Below are 22,626 nucleotides of genomic sequence, written 5' to 3' on the forward strand. Positions count from 1 at the left end.
TGCCAGCAATGCCCCTCTGCCATGTACATTGGTCAAACTAGACAGTCTCTACGTAAAAGAATAAATGGACACGAATCAGACGTCAAGAATTATAACATTCAAAAACCAGTTGGAGAACACTTCAATCTCTCCGGTAACTCGATTACAGACCTGAGGGTGGCTATCCTTCAACAAAAAAAATTCAAAAACAGACTCCAATGAGAGACTGCTGAATTGGAATTAATTTGCAAACTGGATACAATTAATTTAGGCTTGAATAGAGACTGGGAATGGATGGGTTATTACACAAAGTAAAACTATTTCCCCATGTTATTTCTCCCCCCCCCCCACCCCATCCCCCACTGTTCCTCAGATGTTCTTGTTAACTGCTGGAAATGGCCTACCTTTCTTGTCACCATGAAAGGTTTTCCTCCTTTCCCCCCACCTTGCTGCTAGTGATGGCTTATCTTAAGTGATCACTCTCCTTACAGTGGAAAAAACAGAGGAGAGATTTATATACACACACACAGAGAACATGAAACAATGGGTTTATTATACACACTGTAAGGAGAGTGATCACTTAAGATAAGCGGTGCCACAAGTACTCCTTTTCTTTTTGCGAATACAGACTAACATGGCTGCTACTCTGAAACCTCTCCTTACAGTGTGTATGATAAAACCCATTGTTTCATGTTCTCTGTGTGTGTATATCAATCTCCCCTCTAACAAATTTATTAGAGCATAAGCTTTCGTGAGCTACAGCTCATTTCATCCGATGAAGTGAGCTATAGTCACGAAAGCTTATGCTCTAATAAATTTGTTAGTCTCTAAGGTGTCACAAGTACTCCTTTTCTTTTTGCGAATACAGACTAACACGGCTGCTACTCTGAAATCTCCCCTCTGTATTTTCCACCAAATGCATGCGATGAAGTGAGCTGTAGCTCACGAAAGCTTATGCTCAAATAAATTTGTTAGTCTCTAAGGTGCCACAAGTACTCCTTTTCTTTTTGCGAATACAGACTAACACAGCTGCTACTCTAAATCCACATTAAGACACTTATTTAAGTGGCCTGAATTTCAGAGGGGCCGAGTGCCTGCAGTTCTCATTGGAGTCAGCTTTAGGCACTTGGGTTGGAAAATATTGGGCCTATGATAAAATAATATTCAAGGGGCAGCCTGCTTGTCCTGTGCTATAAAGATAGACAGGTGTGGTTCCCAATCCCAATGCCCCAGGGAACTGTGCATTGAATCCAGTATGATATAGCTCTCGATGCTGGGGAGCCATATCACGCCATTGAGAGTTAAGCAGGCTACACCATTAACCTCAGTGAGAAGTTCTGCTGAAAAATCAATGGCATAACATGGGCCGGGGTTCAGTATGTTAAGAGACGGTGCACATTCACCTTTAATCAGCAGTGATTAAAGGGCAGCAGTGACTGGGAGCCACATAATGTCCACCTTGACCAAAGGGGGGTGAGGTCTCAGGGCTTCCGAGATGGGGGGCAGGAAAGCAGGCAAAATGTGGGGCTGGTCAGGGACGAAGTCTCTTTGTGTGGGTGGGGCATAATATTTGGGGCCTGATTGAAGGGGCTTGCACTTGTCAGAGAAACTCTTACGAGGGCAACCTTTACTCTGATACATCAGAGCTGTCTCATGTCAGACCACAGCATGGAGTTGATGTAACATGCACTTACCGGAGTAATATGCAGGTGGAGGCTGCTGAGGTCAGCCCCAAATGTAGGACCAAACTTTCCCAACACCTGCTGGGGGGAAGGAAGAAGGTTGGAGCTCAGGTTTTGGTTCAGGCCCATGCTAGCTATAACTTGAAACCTGGTTGATTTGCCCTCTTCCCCATCACCACCCCTCCTTTACCAGTGGTGTGAAGGGCCTTTCTTTGGTTTGCTGGTTTATGTCAGCTGGCATATGGCCAGCTTCCTTTGGGAGTCACTGCTTTCCTTGTACCTTTTCCACCTGTGGCAGCACTAAGGATGAAAACTTGTCTCCAAACAGCACAGCATACAGTACAGTGGATGGAAAGCTCTTAAATCTGATATTTGCAGGCTGGATGCGGCATGTAGACAGAGGGGAAAGGGTTAGTTTAGAGAAATTAAAAAACATGGCTGGAAGGAAAGCAAATCTGTTTGCACCTTGGAGCCTCCTGTTCTCTGCCTGTGGCACACAGCAGCTGACTCTACTGAGGGCAGCAATGCTTGGCTCTGTCTCTGGTTGTTGGGTTTGCTCTGGGGGTGGCTGGGTGGTGTTTAGTGGCCTGTGATATACAGGAGGTCAGATTAGATAATCTGATCATCCTATGAGTCTGAAACTAACCGGTTCTTAGATTGTGAGGTTCTCAGGGCATGGGCCATCCCGCCTTGAGTAGCTGGAAAGTGCCTAGTACATCTACACAGGGATAAAAGACCCACAGCATAGCTGCATTGGGCCCGGATCAGCTGACTCGCACTTGCAGGGCTCAGACTCCGGGGTGGAAAAATCTCTATGTAGAGGTTCAGGCTCGGACTTATCTACACAGCAATTTTTTTTCAGCCCTGGAGCCTGATCTCTGCGAGCCTGAGTCAGCTGACCCAGGCCAGCCCCAGGTTTTTTATCCCTGTGTAGACGTACTCTGTGACACAATAAATAAATAAAATTCTATATGTTTCCCCTGTTGTTTGTTGTTTGTATTGTGGCCTCAACTGAGATTAAGGCCCCATATGTGCTAGGCACTGCACATACATAACAAAAAGACAGCCCCTGCCCCCAGGAGTTTGCAATCTACGTAAATATTGCAAGTATAATTGATGCATGTGTCACATATGTTTTGGCTGGCTATTAGTTTCTATCTGGTCTATTTAGACTGTAAACTCTTTGGGATTGTCTTTTATTTGGTGTTGGTATAGTGCCTAGCACAATGAAATCCCAATCTTTATTGAGGCGCTACTGTCATACAAATAATAATATAGGGAGCAAATGAAATATTTTTTCAAAAATCATATAAAGAAACCCAAACCTAAAAGATCCCTTATCCTAATGGTCCAGAAGAGGGCATTATCTTCTAGAGGGATGTATATGAATCCCATTTGTGGCTGTGAGACCTATGTGACTACATCTCAAAGAGAATACCCTGCAGAATGGGCATGAATATTGGAGGAGAGGAGAGGTCAAAAGCTAAAGCATGATAAGAAAAAAAAATCTTTAAATATACACATGCATTTTCTTGCCAGGATCTATCAAACCAAGTGCCAAAATAATGGTAATGACATTTTGTTTATAAGAAAGAAGAAATTGCTTCTGGCTGAGAATTTGTTTGCCAAGTTTCAGGCAGGAGGGAATTGAAGTGACCCTGTGATAATGTGGTTTAGGAATGCATGTGTTTTAAAGAGGTGTGAGAATGGGATTGCTAGCAAGCCCCCCTGTAGCACTGTGCAGTTAGGGACCAGTTCTGCACTAGCACTTACTACCCATGTATGGTGCTTATACCCGTGAACAGCCCTGCTGAAGTCAATGGCGTGGCTTATAATTAGGATTATTTATTATTTCTATTATTGTAGCACCTAGAGGCCGTAGTCATAGACCCAGACCCCATTGTGCTAGGCTCTATACAAACAAGGAGCAAAAAGACAGTCCCAGTCCCAAGGGATTTACAGTCTTAAGTACAAGACAAGAGATGACAGATGGAGACAGGCAGATGAGGGAACACGAGGAACAATGAGACAATATTGGTCAGCATGATAGCACTGGTCTCTGCACACCAGCAGCTGAACTATTATCAAGCTTTTAGCAGGCATCAGAGCAAGGGAGAGTTTTGAGGAGGGATTTGGAGGTGATTCAAGAGGTAGCTTTGCTTACAGTGATCAGCTCTATGCCTCGTAGTGTTTGCAGGTCTGACCCCTTTGAGTCTGACCCAAATCTCAGTGACGTCAATGGTTGACACCCCCCAACCCCTTGACTTTAATGGGCTTTGGATCAGGCCCTTAGTTTGTGGTTGTAGCTGACTGAGTGTCCAATCCGACTCCCATTCAATTTACTACATGGAAGTTTTGCCATTGACACTATTGGGAGCAGAGTCAGTCTCTAGCTGTTCACAGGCAGGAGGGGATAAGGTGAGGCCCATCAAACACTGCAACATGGCTAGAGAACTTCATCATCATGTTCCCATTATGCCTCTGGTGTTTAGGGCAGTGATGAAGCTCCTCCACTCCTGTCTGTTTCTGGCAAGTCTTTCAGTGGTTCCCCAGCTGTGCCCCAGGTTTTTCAGCTCGGCTTCCACAGCTCTTTGCCACGTTGTTTTCGGGTGGCCTCGTTTTCGCCTGCCTTCAGGTGTCCATCTTATTGTTACTCTGGTGACGGAATCAATTTTCATCCAAAGCACATGACCGATCCATCTCCAACTCCTCCTGGTAATGACGGTGCTCAGATCCTCTTGGCTGCACTGTGTCAATAAATTTTGGTTTGAGATTGTTCTGGGCCAAAACATACGGTGGATATTTCCGAGGCAGGTTGAATGTAGTGACCTTACTCATTGTTAAAACAGAGGTGCTGTCTGTGGAGACCACGGGTCCCAGCAGGCAATGCACCATCTTGGATCCACGTAAAGGCTGGATATGTGGGTCCCAATTCTCCTCTGTCATGCTGGGGTAATTCTGACTTCAAGGGAGTTAATTAGCTGCAGCTGAGTTACAGTGGTGGAAGAAAATCAAGGCCACGTCAAGGCCACCAACACTGGGCAATGGAACTACTTGGGTGTGAGTCAGAGACGAATCAGTAGACGAGTCTCTGCAAGTCACCCTTCCCCATTACTGAGGAAAATCTCTGCTACATACACCATTTCCTGCAAATGAGGGCCCAGTCCAAAGTCTGGTGACATTATTGGGAGCCTTGCCATTGACCTCAGTAGGCTTTGGATTAGGCCCTTAATGTGGTCCTTGGACTCCTGGCAAGTTGCCTCTGCAGCCCTTGGTTGGGCAAACTCAGATGTCCCCTCTTTAAGGGAATTGGGGAATTCAGAATCCAGAAGGGAAACCCCACTCCGATTATCTGTAGAAAACAGTCCCCAAGGGGAAAGGAGTACTTGTGGCACCTTAGAGACTAACAAATTTGTCCCCAAGGGATAAACATTGCTTCCTGGCACCAGCTGCTGTACAGAGAAAGGGGAACTAAAGAAACTCTATAACCACTTTGACTGTTCATCACAAAGAGATTGGGGGCAGCAGAAAAGTTCAGATCCAGCCCCAAACTTCCCTTTGGGGTTTTGGTTCCGTGACCGCTCTAACCATCAGTGTAGCGCCAGGTCCCTGCTTGCTATTACGGTAGCGGAAGATCCAGCCCCTACATCCAGCCAGCCAGCCCCTACATCTGTGTTCCCTCTTCATTCCACTTCCCCTGCAAACCATCAACTTACAATCATCCCACTGGGGGGTTGTTGCTGCCTAATGCACCCACCCAGTGGGGACCCCATCAAACATTAAAGCAGTGGCTGGAGCCTTTAATGAAGTTAACCCGCTGAAACCGGGAGAGTGCATTTGGCTGAAGTACACCCGAAAGCCCTGGATTATACTACAGCGGCTTCAAAAGAAATCTATTCTCTCCTTTCACAGTGCTGCCGTATGGAGAAATAATACGGCACCTTTCTATTCACAGCCTCATGTAGTCAGCTTGCCGAAGTCTGAAAGCTTTTTTATTAACTCTGAAGATGCAGCTTTTTTCCTCTAGTATCACAAACCCTTGCCATGCACACCAGTTCAGAGCAGGCTTTGAACAGCCGGGCTCAGAGTAGAACCTCAGGGTTTAAAGTCCTTTCAGAGAGAGAGATACATCTCCTAGAGCAAGGATGAATCATTTCCTCTGCTAATCCGATTATGTATTTTAACTCTATTAGTGCGTTTTCTTCATTCTCTTTCACATTTCTTTTTATTGGTTCATTTTCCCATTCCCTTGTTGGGGTTTTGACTATTCTCCTTTTCTTCATCTCCCTTTTCTGCTTTCTTCATTTTTTTCTCTCCTTATATTTTCTTTCCTTATTTTCCTCTTTCATGTCTTTCCTGATTTGCCTAAGTATTTCCTTAATTTCTTCCTTAGTCTCTTCTTTTCCTTTCCCCTTTGTTTTCTCTGGCTGTGTTCTTTTTTGGTCACAGCTGCCCCCTGATGGTTCCCAGGTACATTACAGCTCAATGCTAGAAGGAAAAACAGAGCAATGCCTAATATGGGTAATAATGATGAATGTGAATGGGGTGGGAAATGCATGCATTCAATTTTAGTTTAAATACAATAAAGGCAGGGAAGCAAAAAGACTATCCTCTCCAGACAAGTAACTTTGTTAATTACAAAGTAAGCAAGGGAGGAGGAGACTCAAACCACACAGTCTGAAGTTTGACTGGCATCTTAGTAAACTGTGTAGGAGTAAATATTGGAAGGAAGACTGAGAACTAATGACTAAAGTGGGTGTGAGTTGACCTCCCCTGAAGCATCTTCAGTAGCAAAAGGTCAACGTCCCCAGCCCTACCCTTTCAATCACTATTTTCAGACTCAAATTAGCCACGATTGCACTTGCAATGAAACAATAACCAGATTGCTAATTTAGAAAAACTAGTTCCCGAATTGTACTGGAGTTGGTCTCTATATATGTAGGAGTACAACTTCCCAAATGAGATTTTGATCCTATTTAAGTTCATATTCACAGGACACTTGGTTAATTATTATTTGTGGCCATAAATTGAGACATAGTCACAGATCGGATAGACTAATAGTATTACTTAATATTTTGCACTTTTATAACACTTTTCATCTGTGGACCTCAAAGTGCTTTACAAAGGTAGAGAAGCATTATTTTCGAGAGAGAGAATTGAGGCACAGACAGCTTAAGTTCCAGGCCTAACGTCACAGTGAGTCAGCAAGAGAGCGCAGGCCTCCTGACCTCGTCATGTGCTCTAACTGCTAGGCTATGTGGCCCCAGAATCTTTGAATCGTCTCTCTCTTGCTATTGTCACAATCTCTGTTTATATTCTTATGAAGGACCAGGTATCAGTTTTTATTCTCAATTCTAACAGTGTTTCAGCCCTGCCATTTTGTTTGTTTGCTTTGCAATATTGTCAAGTGTCGGATGGAAATATGTCCTGGTAGAACAGTGGAAAGAACCTGTTTTTGTCCCACTGCTCTGAGGCCCTGAGAGTGGTATAAAAATACATGAAACACCTTTGATTAATTTTTTTAATAAGTGTGAAGAGAGGTGTTAAGGTAAGGCTGAAGATTTCCTATCTTACTAGCACCTCCTGTTGGCCCGTTCATGGAGTGACATGGCATCAATCAAGGAGAAAGCTGCTGCACCAATCCAAAAAAAAAAACGTGATTGGATGGCTGCTTTTGAAAAGATGGGATAATTAGGGGAAAGGGCAAAGCAAACGAGTGCCAGGGAAATCCTGCCTATATTAGCCCTTAGGCCAGGAGCAGAAAAAATGAGGAAGAGTCAATATTTGAGGAAGCCAATGTTCTCAGCTACAGAGGAGTGGGAGGGAGAGAATTCCATTACATCTAAACTGTAACCAACACTTCGTCTGTGAAATTCTTTCAACCAAATCTAATGCAGATGGTGCAATAAATGATATATTAAAGTACAATTAAATTGCATATTGTCTCATTTTCAGTGAGGTTTTGTGGATGTTTCTTATAGTTAAATATGGAAAAAATGTTGCTATACCCACCGTGTCTGGTGAATACTTGCTGAGCCTTGAAACTCCAGGGAAATGGCATAATGAGCCTGATGCTAAGAGCCTTCTATGAGCAGAGCTCCCGTGGAAGTAAAGGGGGTTCTACGTGTTGGAGACCTTGCAAGATCCAGGCTTAAATTTTCCACGGAGTCATGCTCATTGTTGTGAATAACTAGTGGCAAGTGATACACAGGAGGGCAGACTAGATGGTCTGTGGTCCCTTCTAACCTTTAAATCCATGTTAGGACTATACAGCTTCAGCTCAAAGTAGGTACCTTCGACAAGCCTGGTCCCGTATTGTGCGGGATCAATGGCAAAGCTCCCAGTGGTTTTGGTCCAAAGCTAATATTTGACCCACCCCTGCCCTAACTCCAAACTGGTAGATGCCGCCAACTTGGTTGTCTTCATCTCCTGAAGTCACATAAGAACATAAGAATGGCCAGACTGGGTCAGACAAAAGGTCTATCCAGCCCAGTATCCTGTCTTCCGACAGTGGCCAATGCCAGGTGCCTCAGAGGGAATGAGCAGAACAGGTGACCATCAAGTGACCCATCCCCTGTTGCCCATTCCCAGCTTCTGGCAAACAGAGGCTGGGGACACCATCCCTGCCCAACCTGGCTAATAGCCATTGATGGACCTATCCTCCATGAATTTATCTAGTTCTTTTTTTAACCTTGTTATAGTCTTGGCCTTCACAACATCCTCTGGCAAGGAGTTCCACAGGTTGACTGTACATTGTGTGAAAAAATACTTCCTTTTGTTTGTTTTAAACCTGCTGCCTATTAATTTCATGTGGTAACTCTCTAGTTCTTGTGTTATGAGAAGGAGTAAGCAACACTTCCTTATTTACTTTCTCCACACCAGTCATGATTTTATAGACCTTTATCATAGTCATCTTTTTTCCAAGCTGAAAAGCCCCCGTCTTATTCATCTCTCCTCATATGGAAGCTGTTCCTTACCCTTAATCATTTTTCTTTTTCTTTTTCTGAACCTTTTCCAATTCCAATATATCTTTTTTGAGATGGGGCAACCACATCTGCATGCAGTATTCCACATAGTGGAAAGTGGAGCTTAAAGGAATTACTACATTGGACAATGCTGATTGGTATTCTAATTCTGCCTTTAGTGGAAATAGCACATTTTGGAGAGGATACTTCCAGGGATGATATTAAACCCTTGACAGCTCCCAGTGGTGTGTAGTGTCCATGGAGAGGTACTGAAAAGTGGTTGGGAGAAATCTCTAAGGAGCAGCAGGTAACTTCAGATTTGATGGCTGATATTTTCTTACTTATGTTTAACATCTTCTCTTACTCAGTGGCAGAAGAGTGCTGCTACAGCGAAAACTAATTTACAAATGTAGCTTTCCCTTAGAACCCAATCAGACAACAAACCCTAGCCAGATAAAACACCCAATGAAATCAATGGGAATTTTGCTCACATACTGTAACTCTGCAAGATCAGGGCCAAAGCAAAGTCAGCTTTCTCTCTGATTAAGGCTTGGTAACATTTCCTTTTTCTATGCTCTTTTGATACACATCTCAAGAGAGGAATGATTCATTCTGTGGATTTTTGTAACACTCTGATATCTTTGTTGTGGTTTGTGAGAACTATTTATATACTAAAATCTCACTTTGCTAGTTTGCTAGTCATCTAACCATTAGCAAGTAGTAAATAACAGTCACATATTTTCAAACTGGAAATACAAAAAGTACGGGAGCTAGTTCTGCTCCCGCTAAAGTAAATGGGAATCTTTTCATTGATTTCAATGGGAATTTGATCAGGCCTCATATGAAGACTCAAAATGAGGTATCAAAACACACAGAAGAAACAAGCACTGTGTAGCACTGAATAACACTCATTACAGATGCTGTACCAAGTGGGCCCTGTCCAGCACCCATTGGTGTCAATGGAAAAACTCTCAGGCCTGGACCCACAAAGGGACTTAGGCATTTCTCTCAGGCCCAATAACTATTTAAGTATTTATCCAAAGTGGAGCAATCATTGGGCCAGAGAGAAAGCAAGAAAATGGCAAAATAGGCCTGTTGTTAGGGCACCCCTCCTCCCCCCGGGGAGATAGGAGACTGTGAGTCCAGTCCCCCTGCTCCAATCACTCTTCCATTATTTATCCACAGTGGAACAGCTTCAACAGGAGCAACTGACAGAGCCCCACATCAGACTATCCTCTAGCTCATTGCTTAGAGCAGCCTCCTGAGAGATGGGAGACCCCCTATTAAAATTGCTTCTCCCGAACAGGCAGAGGGGGGGAATTGAACTTGAGTCTCCTACATCCCACTGGGTGGTGACAGCAGCTCCTCCTCTGGCTGGATTTCCAAGAGGACACGACGGGCAAGTCTACACTACAGTGCTACATTGGTGCAACTGCACCGATGCAGCTGCACCGCTGTGGGAGAGCATCTCCTGCCAACATAGTGCCGGTATGGACAGCGCTTAAGCCAATGTAACTTACGTCACTCAGGGGGTCTTTTTCACATCCCTGAGCGCCATAAGTTGCATCAACTTAAGCAGTAGTGTAGACCAGCCCTGATTGGGTGGTCTTTGAGCACCTCTCCCAGATTGGGCCCCACAAGATAGGTGAGTGAACACCTATCTTCCCTGGGTTTGTGAATCGCTCTGGGGCTTACGGGGCAGATAGGTGTCCGAACATCTAGTGAGAGGCAGCAGTGCACATACCCAGAAACAGGAACTTAGGCTCTGAGAGAACTTTCACTGCAGGAACATAGGCACTGAGTCAGTTTAGGTATATATAGTGTTTGGCAGGAGTCTTGTGCTTGGCAATGGAGCCTATAAGTGGGACTTTGGTGCCTAAACCTGAGAGTTAGGCACCTGGCGTTTAGGATCAGGGCCTCATTGATTTCCATAATGGAACCAGTCCCTATTTGTGTATGTGCATGCACACCGTGTTGTAAAGATTCTATTGGCATGAATTGATAAAATTACACATAAATTATAAGTGGTGAAACTCAAGTAAATTATGCCCATCACCCCAAACAAATTCCGATGAAACTTTTATACCCGCTCCCCCCTCCATTGTGTATTAGTTTCTGTTGCCTTTTAGTGACCAACTTTTTTATAATTGGAGCGTTTTGCTATTTTTCAGTCCATCTGCCTCAGGTAAACTGAGGTTATCTTAAATTACTATATACAAACCTCTGATTGTTAGCAAATATAGCCTAAACTGTTTAAACGACTCTATGAATAGCTTTTCTGCATATCAGAGGGTCATGACGTAAGGGTTCACTCTAACTTTGTACTCTTAGCCTGAAATTCCAGCTCTCAGGGCTTGTCTACACTTTCAGCACTGCAACGGCACCCGTGCAGCTGCGCCACTGTAGCACTTAACGAAGACACTACCTATGCCAACAGCAGAGCTTCTTCTGTAGGCATAGGTACCCTACCTCCTCAAGAGGCAATAGTGAAACTGACCTTTGGGGCATCCTTTTTTTTTAAAAGATGACTTTAAAAGTTGCTCTGAAGTTTGAAATATTAAAGTCCTGCTGGAGATCAGGGAGCAGAATGCAGGTGAAGCAGTCAAAGGTGTGAAATAACAGTTGAATGGTTGTAGAATGAATGGAATTCTTCATGTAGCTATCATTGCCACCTATGTGATATAATGTATATGGGATGAGGAAGAGAGTTTGTATTTTCTCAGTGTTATTTCATTTGTATTATGTATGACTGGCCTTAAGCATAGGCAAAGGAAGAAGTTGGATTCTTATGTTATGGAGGCACTGGATTTCCCCCTCCAGCAGCAGATGTAGAGAAGAAGCAATTTGCCCTCAGAATTGCCCAGGGGCATAAGAAATTCTTGTCCTGATGCTTCCCCATCTGACATTTTTTCTGTGTCCTACTTTTGCATTGAGTCACACCAAAAGCAAGGCTATCCCTGGTGCTGTATCATTATTTTATTCATTTTGGCTATTTACAGCCTTTGTGATAATACTTCAATAAACATTCATTATTGCAAGACAACTTGGAGCCCACAAGCTCATCCTAAAATACAAAGGTGCAGCTGAAGTGTTTCAAAAACCGTTAGCCGGGGGCTCTGTTTAAACTTTTTTTTTTTTTTTTTTTGCATCTTGCTTTAAAAATAGTTTGTTGGCATAAATTGTCTGCTTCTTGGAACATGTGTGACTCTGCTATCATCAGGATAAAAGTTTCTTCACGTCTTCATTTGTCCTCTTTTCCAACTGGCTTCTTTCTGGTTTTTTTGTTTTTGTTTTCCCTTGCACTAACAGTACCATTTTATACCTAGCTAAATTCCCACAAAAATTTTTAATTCCAAAATAATATTTACACATCAGCATGCATCGTTATTAAAAAATCTAACCATCAATTAATGCTTTCCTGCTCCTTATGAAAAATAAGTATTTGTAAATGTGATTATTTAGCAGCCAGTGCAGCAGTTTTTGCTTTCATGGTATAAGGAAAAGTAGAATGAACTTCTGAGTGTTTTGGTTTGATTTAAATCAGAATGTCCGATGAATTCAAGGCTGCTGACGGTTATTTTTCTTTGGACGTTGACCTAGCCTCATCTGGTCATCTGCTGCAGGATTGTATTGGTGCCTGCTAACTTTGGGTGTAGTTGAGGCTACATCCAAGCAGCCACGACATCTTCATATGCCCATATCTTTGTGAAGAAGTCTCCTTTGGGGGGAGGAGGGGGGCTAAAATTTGCCACGCTCGGTCTCAGCCTGCAGGTTCTGCACGTGTCGATTTTGCTGGCAAGATTGAAGAGTGGCGGATGGGTCCATCATTGGCTATTAGCCGTGATGGTCCGGGATGCAACCCCCTGAGGGCCAGGGGCTGGGACTGGAGGGCAGGGGAAGGATCGCTTGATAACTGCCCTGGTGGGGCCCTTCCCTCTGAAGCACCTGGCATTGGCCAGGGCCGGGAGCCAGGGTGCTGGGCTGGACGGACCTTGGGTCTGAGCCGCTGTTCTGATCTCCGAGCTAGTAGGGCTCCCGCCCGGTGCTGCTATCGGGGGCGCACGGGGAGGCCCGGGGGCTGGATGAGGTGTTCGGAGGAAGCTGGGGTGGCCACTAGGGGCCAGGTGCTGGTTGCCTGTAGGCAACACACCCACCCCCGCTTGAGTGGGGCGTGTGGCCCTGGGGCGGGGCGGCTGGAGCCGGGCAGGCGCTGGGTGCCCGCCGGGTGGCCGCTTTCCCGGGGGGGGACCCAGAAGGGGCGGGCCCTGGGCGAGCGTGTAATCGGAGAGCTCGGCCTCCCGGCTCTGACATGCAGGCGCGGCGGCCTGAAAAGGCTGCGAGGAGCCGGGGGGGGGGGCAGGCACAGGGCAGGCTGCGCGCCCGCACCTCCCCCGAGAGAGAGAGAGACGCGGAGGGGTGGCTGCGTGTCTGTCTGTCTGTCGGGGGCCGAGACACGCGCGCACGCGACTGGCGGCCCGGCCCCGCCGCACGTGAATCATCCCGCGCGGCGTGTCCGCCCGGCGCCCCGGCCACAGGCTCGCAGGGAAGGGGGAACCACGCGCCGCGGCGGGAAGAGGGGGGGGGGGCGCGCGCCCGCGCGGTGCCACCCTGCAGCCTCCAGCCCCGGGGCCATGCCCCGGGCCAGCCGCTGGCGCTCGGGAAGCGTGTGTGGGGGGGGGGGGATGTGAGGGGACGTTCAAGGAAATGACACGCTGAGGGACTGTGGAGATCACACACACACACTCACTCACTCACACACACACACGCGGGCGCGCGCGCGTTGCGGGCGCGCGCGGTCTGTAGACTGGATTTTGGGGGGACGGAGGGGGAAGCAGCGGCCGGCTTGCCTCGCGCCTGCCGTGAAGGAGTTCCTGGGGCTTCTGCTCCCGCGAGCGGGTTTGTGCAAGGCAGCGGAGCGGGGGCCAGGCAGGACGCCAAGGCACGGAGGAGGAGGAGGAGGAGAGGCGAGAGACAACCCGAAACATTTGCCGAGGAAATTCTAAGGTGCGGGGTGAAGACCGGCGGGACTTCCCGAGGAAAGCCCCTCGCAAAGCCAGCGCGGGGAGAAACACCCCCCCTCCCCTTCCCCCACACCCAGCCTGCTAAAAAATGGATACCTTGCCTCTCGTTTGGGGATTTTTAGCTCTGTGCTTGGCTGGATCCGGAGGGCTGGGCGAAGCAGGTAAGACCCACGAAAGTTAATTTCCTCAGCTGCGCGCGTTGCTCCATTTGCCGTGGAAAGCGGAGCAAATGTGGCGCCCGCTCTGCCGGTTACACCGGTCCCCAGCGGGCTCGCGGCGCGCGAGCCCGGGCTCTCTGCCCTCGCGGGCAACGCAACTTTCCCCTCCCGGGCTGGCGCGTGCTGAGCTCTGGGTGTCTGTGTGGTGAAACGCGCTCACCCGGAGACAGGCTTCGGCTGTGTTCAGCTGTCACATATGGAGTAAATCAAAAGGGGTTTTGTTTTGGTTTTTTTTTTTTTAAACAAACAAACAAACAAACGCGACCAAGCCTTTGCATTATAGTTTCCGGGAGATTTTGTTTTGTTTTGAAGCAGAACATATATCTCCCTGCAGGTTTTTGTTCCTTTCCCCCGCCCCCCCCCCAACCCAGGCATAAATAATTTATAGCCACTCGGTTGGAGATACGTTTACCAAGTCTAATTAAATAAGGTTTGAAATGGGCAAGGGAGGAAAGCAACCGACTTTTGGATCTGAAAAAAAAAAAAAGAAAAAAAAGTTGGTGTGTTTTTTTTTTTAAGCCGGGGTGGCGGTTTCAAAAAAAAAAAAAAAAAAACCAACCAAACCCACCCCCGCCCACATGGCTGTTAGCAGGTCATTTTGTGCCTACTGTCTAATGAAATGTCCCGCTCTGTAGCAACTGGGGATGTTTCTCTCCCCCCACCCCCTTTCAGTGTCTGTGTTTCCAGGTTTCAGAGCAGCAGCCGTGTTAGTCTGTATTCGCAAAAAGAAAAGGAGGACTTGTGGCACCTTGGAGACTAACAGATTTATTTGAGCATAAGCTTTCGCGAGCTACAGCTCACTTCATCGGATGCATTTGGTGGAAAATGCATCCGATGAGAATCGCGAAAGCTTATGCTCTAATAAAGTTGTTAGTCTCTAAGGTGCCACAAGTCCTCCTTTTCTTTTTGTGTTGCCAGGGAAAGAGGAGCTAGTCCATATACATTTTTATTAAGAAAACAAACAGTGCGGACCTCGGGGGTCTAAGGAGCCCTCTGAAGTGGTTAGAAACTTTTCTTGATGGAATTCGGTCCTAAGCAGTTGCCAACAGAAAAATAATTGGGGATGGGGGGGGGGGAGAGGAGTGGAGGGATGAGGACAAACTGTGTGGAGATAAGGGAAACAAAGGGACTCCGATCAAATTCCAATCCACTGTTTAATTCTGACAATCGGTAAATACATTTTGGGCTGCGCAAAACAGCCTTGGAGGGACTGGAGTGCGGCTGGCGAAATCGCTCCTCCCTTAGTGACTCCGCCGGAGATCTGACAGACCCTTTCCAGCTCACTAACCGCTGGGCGGGGAGTGAAACCCTGATAAGACAGATGGGGGGGGGGGGAGAGAAACCACCGCAAAAATAAATATACAAACCTCACATGCCCTACTGTTTATCGTGGTTATTAAAATATGTGCAACTCTTGGAAGCCACTAGCTAGCAGCCGGGAGGTGGGGTGAGTCGAGGCTACGTTAGCATCACCCCCCACCACCACCCCGCCGCCGCCCCCTTAGAGCTACCCCATGGCTCCGCGTGCAGGCACTCGCTATATGTCAGTGAACATCATTATTTCATTCGTGCCACCCCAGTCTGCGGGTCCTGTCACTGCGGCTCCCCCCCGGGCGGGTGCCAAGGAGGAAGGATCTCGCTCATTCAGAACAAGTGCCTGGCGTTGGGAAGCCCGGAAACACCCTGGCACCTTCTGTGGGGGGTGCTAAAGTCCGGCTAAGGTAAACACGGTGCCAGGGTTTTGGATTTGGAATCGCAGCCAGGCTCGGGCTGCAGGCTGGGGGGAGGAGGGGTGCCAAGAGCCGCTCCGCCCTGCCCCGGGCTGTCACAGAGCTCAGCCGGGCAGAAATGCAGCGTGCAATGTGCCCTGGGCGGTGCGCGTCAAACAAACGCACCGAGGGCAGCTCGGAGACCCTTCTGCGCCTTCCCCCGGCCGGGGGGCCGTGCACCGAAAGCCGTGCGGGCCCGGGGGCCCCGCCCTGGGCTGGGGCCGGATCCTGCTGCCAGCCAATCCAACGCGAAGCAGGATCGGGGCCGCAGCGGAGGGCGCCTGCCTCCTGTAGACGTGTTTGTGCTGACACCTTCTGCACCCAGGGTCCGCCTGCTGCCATGTTCCTCCTTCACCTCTCCCTCCCGGAGCCGGGCCCAGCGGCGTGGCAGGAAAAGACCCAGCGCAACAGGCAGCAGGGGAGAAACTTTCACGTGAAACCCTTTTAATGGGTTTCAGAGCAGCAGCCGTGTTAGTCAGTAGCCGCAAAAAGAGAAGGAGGACTTGTGGCACCTTAGAGACTAACCAATTTATTTGAGCATAAGCTTTCGTGAGCTACAGCTCACTTCATCGGATGCATTCAGCTTTTCCACGGCATGCATCCGATGAAGTGAGCTGTAGCTCAGGAAAGCTTATGCTCAAATAAATTGGTTAGTCTCTAAGGTGCCACAAGTCCTCCTTTCCTTTTAATGGGGTTTACGCTCAAACCAGCCCTGAGGGGTGGGGGATCCGGCTAAAGCGTGTCCCCCCCCCCCCCGCACCTCAGCCTCTCCAATGCCGCCTCGGTTGTGCAGAGCGGGGGAGGGGCTATAGGGACTGACAAGTGTTGGGGTGGAGGGGGGACGCCTTAGCAATGAAGCAGCGCCCCCCGTCCCATTCCTCTAGCGAGGCAGGACTTTCTGGTCCCCGGTGCTAGCGTTTCCCTCCCCCTGCTGCTGCTGCTGCTCTCGTGTGCACGGGCAGCCTCGCTCCCACTTGGCACCGATCTGCCTGGGCCAGTGGAGCAGAGAGAAAGGCGGGGCCCGCCGTGCCAGTCCTGGCCGCGGAGCCGTTCCCCCGCCTAAGCGGGAGGCGAGACCGCGCAGCCACGGACGCCCATGGAGCGGAGGGAACCTCTGCCGGCTTCCGCCGCGCCCTGCCACCAGCCCGTTCTGGTGCGGGCTCTCCGGCGGGGCTGCCTGCGTGGGGGGGGGGGGGTTGCATAGGTCCCCCCCTCCGTGTCAGAGAGTGAGAATTCGCTCCGCCACAGGTGATTTTAGTTGCAAATGAGCCTGGGGAGGTTGCTGCTTTTCCCAAGTGAGGAGGAAATTCTGGCTAATGCTGCATTTCAGCTGCCGGATTCCTCCCTAAAACCAGCGTCAGGTAATAGGGGACATCAGAGCTGTGAGTAAGCTCCCGTTTGCCGGAGCTGGGCTGAACTGCGGTTCTTCACCGGCACCAAAGGGCCAGAGCCTAGTCTGGGGTAGCACAGCAGTGGCTGGTCTGGGGATGCATTAAGTATGGCTCCCTTACGGGGAAGTGCCCTGGTAGAGGAAACTAGATCATTTATACCAAAGGGATTGGACGCGAACAGTCCGGTTGGGTTTCTTTTGCTATTCTTTAAGAATCTTTTTTTCCGTGAATTTAGTGCTCATGAAAGGTAGGCACCGGCTTTCACAGCCCTGGCCTGACCCAGACAGAACTCTGGTGTGTGGGAGTTCACAGTCCCTGCCCGTTCAGCCCTTGGCCTTTCTGAAGGATCTGCCAATCAGCGTGGGTGATGATGTGGGCATCTGTTCACTTAGGAACTAGGCTGAGTGTAAAGAAGGTATGTGCTGCAGGGAGCGCGCACAAGTACTGATTAACACACACTTGCAGCGGTGGGACTAGAACACTGCCCTTCAGCTCCAAAACTACAGGCTTGTCCCCTGAAAGGAAGCCATAGCTGATTATAATAGTAGGTTCTTCTCCCCTATCTCAGGACAAGCCATTAGAGGGAAAAACCACACCCACCCTCTACTAGAGGGCAAATGTACACATACACCCTCCCTATTAGAGGGCCCCCCTCCCTCCAATTATAGGACCATCTAACTAACTCGGGGTTCTCAAACTTCATTGCATCGTGACTCCCTTCTGACAACAAAAATTACTACATGACCCGGGTGGGGGCAGGGGAGGGGATTGAAGCCTGAGCCTACCCAAACCCACCACCCCAGACGGGGGGTCCAAAGCTTGAGCCCCGCTGCCCCTGGTGGTGGTGTCAAAGCCAAAGCCAGAAGGCTTCAGCCCCAAGCAGAGGGCCTGCAGCCTGAGCCCCATGGCCCAGGACTTGGGCTTCGGTCCCAGGTGTTTGGGCTTGGGCTTTAGCTTCTGGCCCCAGCAAGTCTAAGCCAACCCTGGTGACCCCATTAAAATGGGGTCGCAACCTACTTTTGGATCCCAGCCCACAGTTTGAGAACCCCAATTTAGCTCATGCCGTATATGCCACCATGAAGCGCAAATGATGCCCTGGTGAGGATTTTAGAGGTCTGCCCCTGACTGAGTTCATCCCTTTCCTAGACATCTCTGTCAGAGCAGATTTATCCCTGGAGTTTCATAACAACGCTCCTAAAGAAGACATTTATTGCCTTTGTTATGGACCAGATGGCACTAAATGACAGTTATTTTTTCTCTTAAAAAGGTCTCATGAAGAAATCCACAGGCCTCTCCTGCAAGTTAGGATCATAGAATGACAGGGTTGGAATGGACCTCAGGAGGTCATCTAGTCCAACTCCCTGCTCAAAGCAGGACCAATCCCCAATTTTTGCCCTAGATCCCTAAATGGCCCCCCTTCAAGGATTGAACTCACAACCCTGGATTTAGTAGGCCAATACTCAAACCACTGAGCTATCCCTCCCATCCTGGGAGGTTATCAGTTGAACGCCCTGACCCATTGTGCCAAAGAGACACATAGATGCAAGCCTGTAAGTTCTCCTGCTTCACCCCACCCTCTTCCCCACAAGCCTTGCACTTCAAATTACAAAATGGGAAGACTTTGCTATCTGGGAGATTCAGTCGATGTTACTGGAACTACACATACTTTACTCTCCTATGCCAGCGCAGGCACCTGTGGGAAAAGGGTTTTGTCAAAGTCTGAAAGGGGACATTGTGGGGGATGCCTTTGTTCAATGAAACAATTGAAATTAGAGGGGTGTTTGAATTTACAGGGACATTGGAAAACAGCTGAATTGGCAACGCGCACAACTCTGATTCTGCTAGGTGCTGTGTGCCCTCATGTCCTTGAGTAGATACAGAATCAGGTTCCTAGAGGTGAAGGGCTCTGTATCCCATTACCATTCCCTAGTGCCATGCAGTTCAATAAAAATATTTGGGTGAGTGCCTTCCTCTTCCCCCCGAGTCCAGCCTCCGAGTCCAGCCTCCGGTGCTGTTTGCATTTGCAATGAAATTCTCATCCTGTTTGACATCAGACTTCTTGTTGTCAAGGAAATGGTTGTGATATCACAAATACTGGAATATGACATCATTGTGTAATCCAATAAGAGAAGATAAACTGTGACAGGGCACACACGCTGATTTATATACAAGTAGTTTTAGTAATTAGCAAACATGGTAAGAAAAACATGTTTGAGGTGGATGGATTTATATTGGAAGTCTGGTGTATTTGAAAGCTTACCCCCATTATGAAAGTCCCTCTTTAAGCTTCCCCAAGGGATGTAAATAGAGAGGGGAGAGATTTTTTAATAGACAATAATATGATAATCCACACAGAAAAAAACCTCTTGCAGTCATTTTTACTGTAAGAGATAAACAGTGCAGCTGCCAATTTGTTTGTAGTCAAGCAAAGACTAAGATAACTATGTAGGGAGTGGGCTGGAGACCCTGGAAAGACAAATCTGATGGTTGGACGTCTGTGTGTTTTTCATCTCCCCTCAGCTAGTTGCAAAAGCAATCAAATAAGAAAGTAAAGGTTGTGAGTGACCCAAGTACAGAGTGATTCAGATGATGTTTATGCAACTCTGAGCAATGCTCACTTGTAAAGACTTTCAAATATTTTCCTAAAAGCTGGTATTTTTAGAAATGACTTCTGTAATCTAGCAGAACCAACAACCCACTTGCATGCACCCATGCGTGGGCAGCACACAAACACTCATTGCTTTGCCTTTTAAAATCCTGTTATGCTGTTAACAGAAAACTTACTGGGAGAGAGAGGATTTTTAGACTAGGAATATGGCAGTTGCCAGAAGCTTCATTAAAACATATGAGTATGTGCTCAGTGAGGGACTATAACCCATGTCAAGGGAGTATTTGTTTTTCTAACTTTTTTCTGGCACAGAATTATCATTGTTTGTGGCGTCTGCTGTAGCAGGCAGACATGCTTTTCCCCAGAGGGCTCTAGGAGACACTTTCCATCTCCATCTCCTGACTTTCCCTCCTCCGATTATTTACTCTATGCTTTAGGTACATTGTGCCAGGCTAAGGGGCTAAGATCAGAAAGCAAACTAGTTCCGTTCCGGGAAGCTGTGCTGAAGAAGGTGGCTCTCCCTCACTTCAACAATATGTCACTTTGCACGGGCCATTGGATTGGCTTCCTAACCGGATCTAGTGCAGTTGGGTTCCAGGACACAGTGGCCTTGTATCACGGATAGCCTTAGAGGAGAAAGCATCCTTCACAGGGTTTAGGAAGCTGTCAGGTTCAGATAAGGCTGGGATCCTATCCTGTGGGACCCCCAGTTGTATTAATAAGGAAAAATTAATTTTTAAGCACTGGGATGGCTGCCAAATTATGTGACCTCTGACAGACCAGCTGTGCTGTATAAATACATCGTATATATCTGAACACTGTGATCCGATCTGAAGTTGAAATATTGAAGCAAGCATTTAGCAGGGATGGTGGGGGCCATTTGCAGCAGTGTGAGAGAAAACTGCAAGCTGCTAAACTCTCTTCCATTGTGATGTGAAGTTGCAGAGGCAAGTCTTACATCTTGGGATCTCCCACTTGGGATCTCTAATCCAGAAAGCAGGGAAAGATGACAGAATGCACACACTGGGGAGTGAGAGGGAGGTGTGAACAGCTCTAGTTTTACCCTCATCATACAAGAGTCCTTTGACCCATTTCTAATTGTAACAAAGGGATAACTAGGTTATTTTCAAAATCCTTCTTCACACACTCTGGCTGAAACTGTGGTAGCGGCATCCACACAGATCAGGGTTGTTGCTAGCACAGTTTTGCAGTGGTTTGGGCTACAGTGGCATGGTTTTAATCACAGTCAGAATCAAAGGGTCATCTCCTAGAAGTCAAGGTCACATCAAAGTCTCAAAGGGCCAAGTTGTTCTCCATACTTTATCCCTGTGCAGTGATAGACACAAGAACTGACTTCAGTGGGAGATTTGTCTGAAGGAGGACTTCAGGAATTGGTCCAGATTGTTCAGCCTGTTTGTCTCCCCTCAAAACAATGACTCATCCCAGTAAGTCTTTATTCACACAAGTAGTCCAGCTGAATTCAATGGGACTACTTACTTAAGGGCTTGTAGGACTGGGCCCCAATCCTGGCTGTGAAACAAAGACTTGGTGTTTTAAAAAAAAATGTGCAGGTGACCTGCTGTCCTTTTGACTTCATCTACAAATTTTGTTTGGGGGAAAGGATTATCCTTTGTGCCGTTAGTTTTTTTTTTTTTTTTTAAATGGTCTCTTGGAGTGGTTCCTTTTCCTTAGAGGGATGTAGAGGAAGTGATCCAAGTGTTGTGGGGAGGGATCGTGATGAAGATTGCATTAGCTGGCATTCAAAGTGAAATCACATATTAATAGAAGAGGGTGGACAGCACTGGAACCTTTTATCTGAATTACCCGTTTCCCCTCCAGACTTGACGATTCAAGAAAAATAGGACCCAAAGCTTGAACCACCCCTGTTTTGGGGCTTTTCTGATTTGCCCATTATGTAGGTAAGACAAAAGTGATAGCTTGTATACAGGTTTCAGAGTAGCAGCCATGTTAGTCTGTACCTGCAAAGAGAAAAGGAGGACTTGTGGCACCTTAGAAACTAACAAATTTATTTGAGCATAAGCTTTCGTGAGCTACAGCTCCGATGAAGTGAGCTGTAGCTCATGAAAGCTTATGCTCAAATAAATTTGTTAGTCTCTAAGGTGCCACAAGTCCTCCTTTTCTTTTAGCTTGTATACAGACACCCTGAGCTCTGGTGATTCAGAACCTGGCTCTGAACCACACTTGGTTTGGGTTTTGAAAACCTGGCCTTCTCTGGCCACCTCTAAATGATAGGGCTAATAAGCCAACAGGCTTCCATGCCAATGCCATTCATTTTCACTTCACTTGTGTTTCTTAGAGGGATCCCTCAGAACCTAGCCCTGCCCTGGAATTCTCTCTTCCAGAGTGGGGAGGGGGAGAGAGAGCTATAAAGAAACATATTCATTTGCAAGCCACACCCACCCTTCCTTTCCTCAGTGACCACTGAATGTTTGCTCAGCAGGAAACAATGTATTTAAGGCATTTCCCAGAATGTGTAATAACTACTGCTCTAGTATTAAGGTTTAGCAGTAGCTGCATTTGAGAGAGCCATCAAAAAGACAAAATAGCTTTTGCCCAGCAAGGCTCTTAAATAATACCATCTCCTCCTGTGTCTCCATAAAAGAACTATGATCTAATCCAGAAGAATGGGGGAAGATGACAGCAGGGGGATTGTGTCCAGTGTGGCGGTGCATATTAGCATGCTACTGACACATATGGTGGACAGCATAGTGCCGAATGCTCAGTGTAAAGCCGTTTAACTTGCTCAGTAGTTTCAACAGGTCCTCTGATAAGGATACTTCTCCTTGGAGAGCCTGGCCCCATGAAGGGGAGGAAGGGAATGGTAGTTGACTGGATGGGGATTGCAACAATAGGCGTTGGATACAGAAGGAAATAAGACATGATCCTGGAAGGGGTGGAGGTGGAGGGGTAAGATGCAGAATCTCCTTCTTGGCATTGTAATAATAACAATAATAATAATTTCAGCTTTATGT

General features: G+C 47.4%; 1 protein-coding gene across 5 annotated transcripts in view; it reads left to right on the top strand.

Moving 5' to 3' along the window:
• The first annotated feature begins 12,903 nt into the window (after nt 1–12,903).
• The window catches only part of NRP2 (neuropilin 2), a 123,498-nt gene continuing 113,775 nt past the window's right edge, over nt 12,904–22,626 (top strand). Inside the window, exon 1 of one of the 5 annotated variants that reach the window (XM_038422251.2) lies at nt 12,904–13,808. In XM_038422251.2, the coding sequence (XP_038278179.1) occupies nt 13,736–13,808 (73 nt within the window). In that variant the 5' untranslated portion in view covers nt 12,904–13,735. Of the gene's footprint in view, nt 13,809–15,487; nt 15,587–22,626 lie in introns of those variants that run through there. The other 4 variants (XM_038422250.2, XM_038422252.2, XM_038422253.2 and 1 more) reach the window with 4 other exon arrangements.

The sequence above is a fragment of the Dermochelys coriacea genome, chromosome 11 (genome assembly GCF_009764565.3).
Source record: "Dermochelys coriacea isolate rDerCor1 chromosome 11, rDerCor1.pri.v4, whole genome shotgun sequence".
Taxonomy (NCBI): domain Eukaryota; kingdom Metazoa; phylum Chordata; order Testudines; family Dermochelyidae; genus Dermochelys; species Dermochelys coriacea.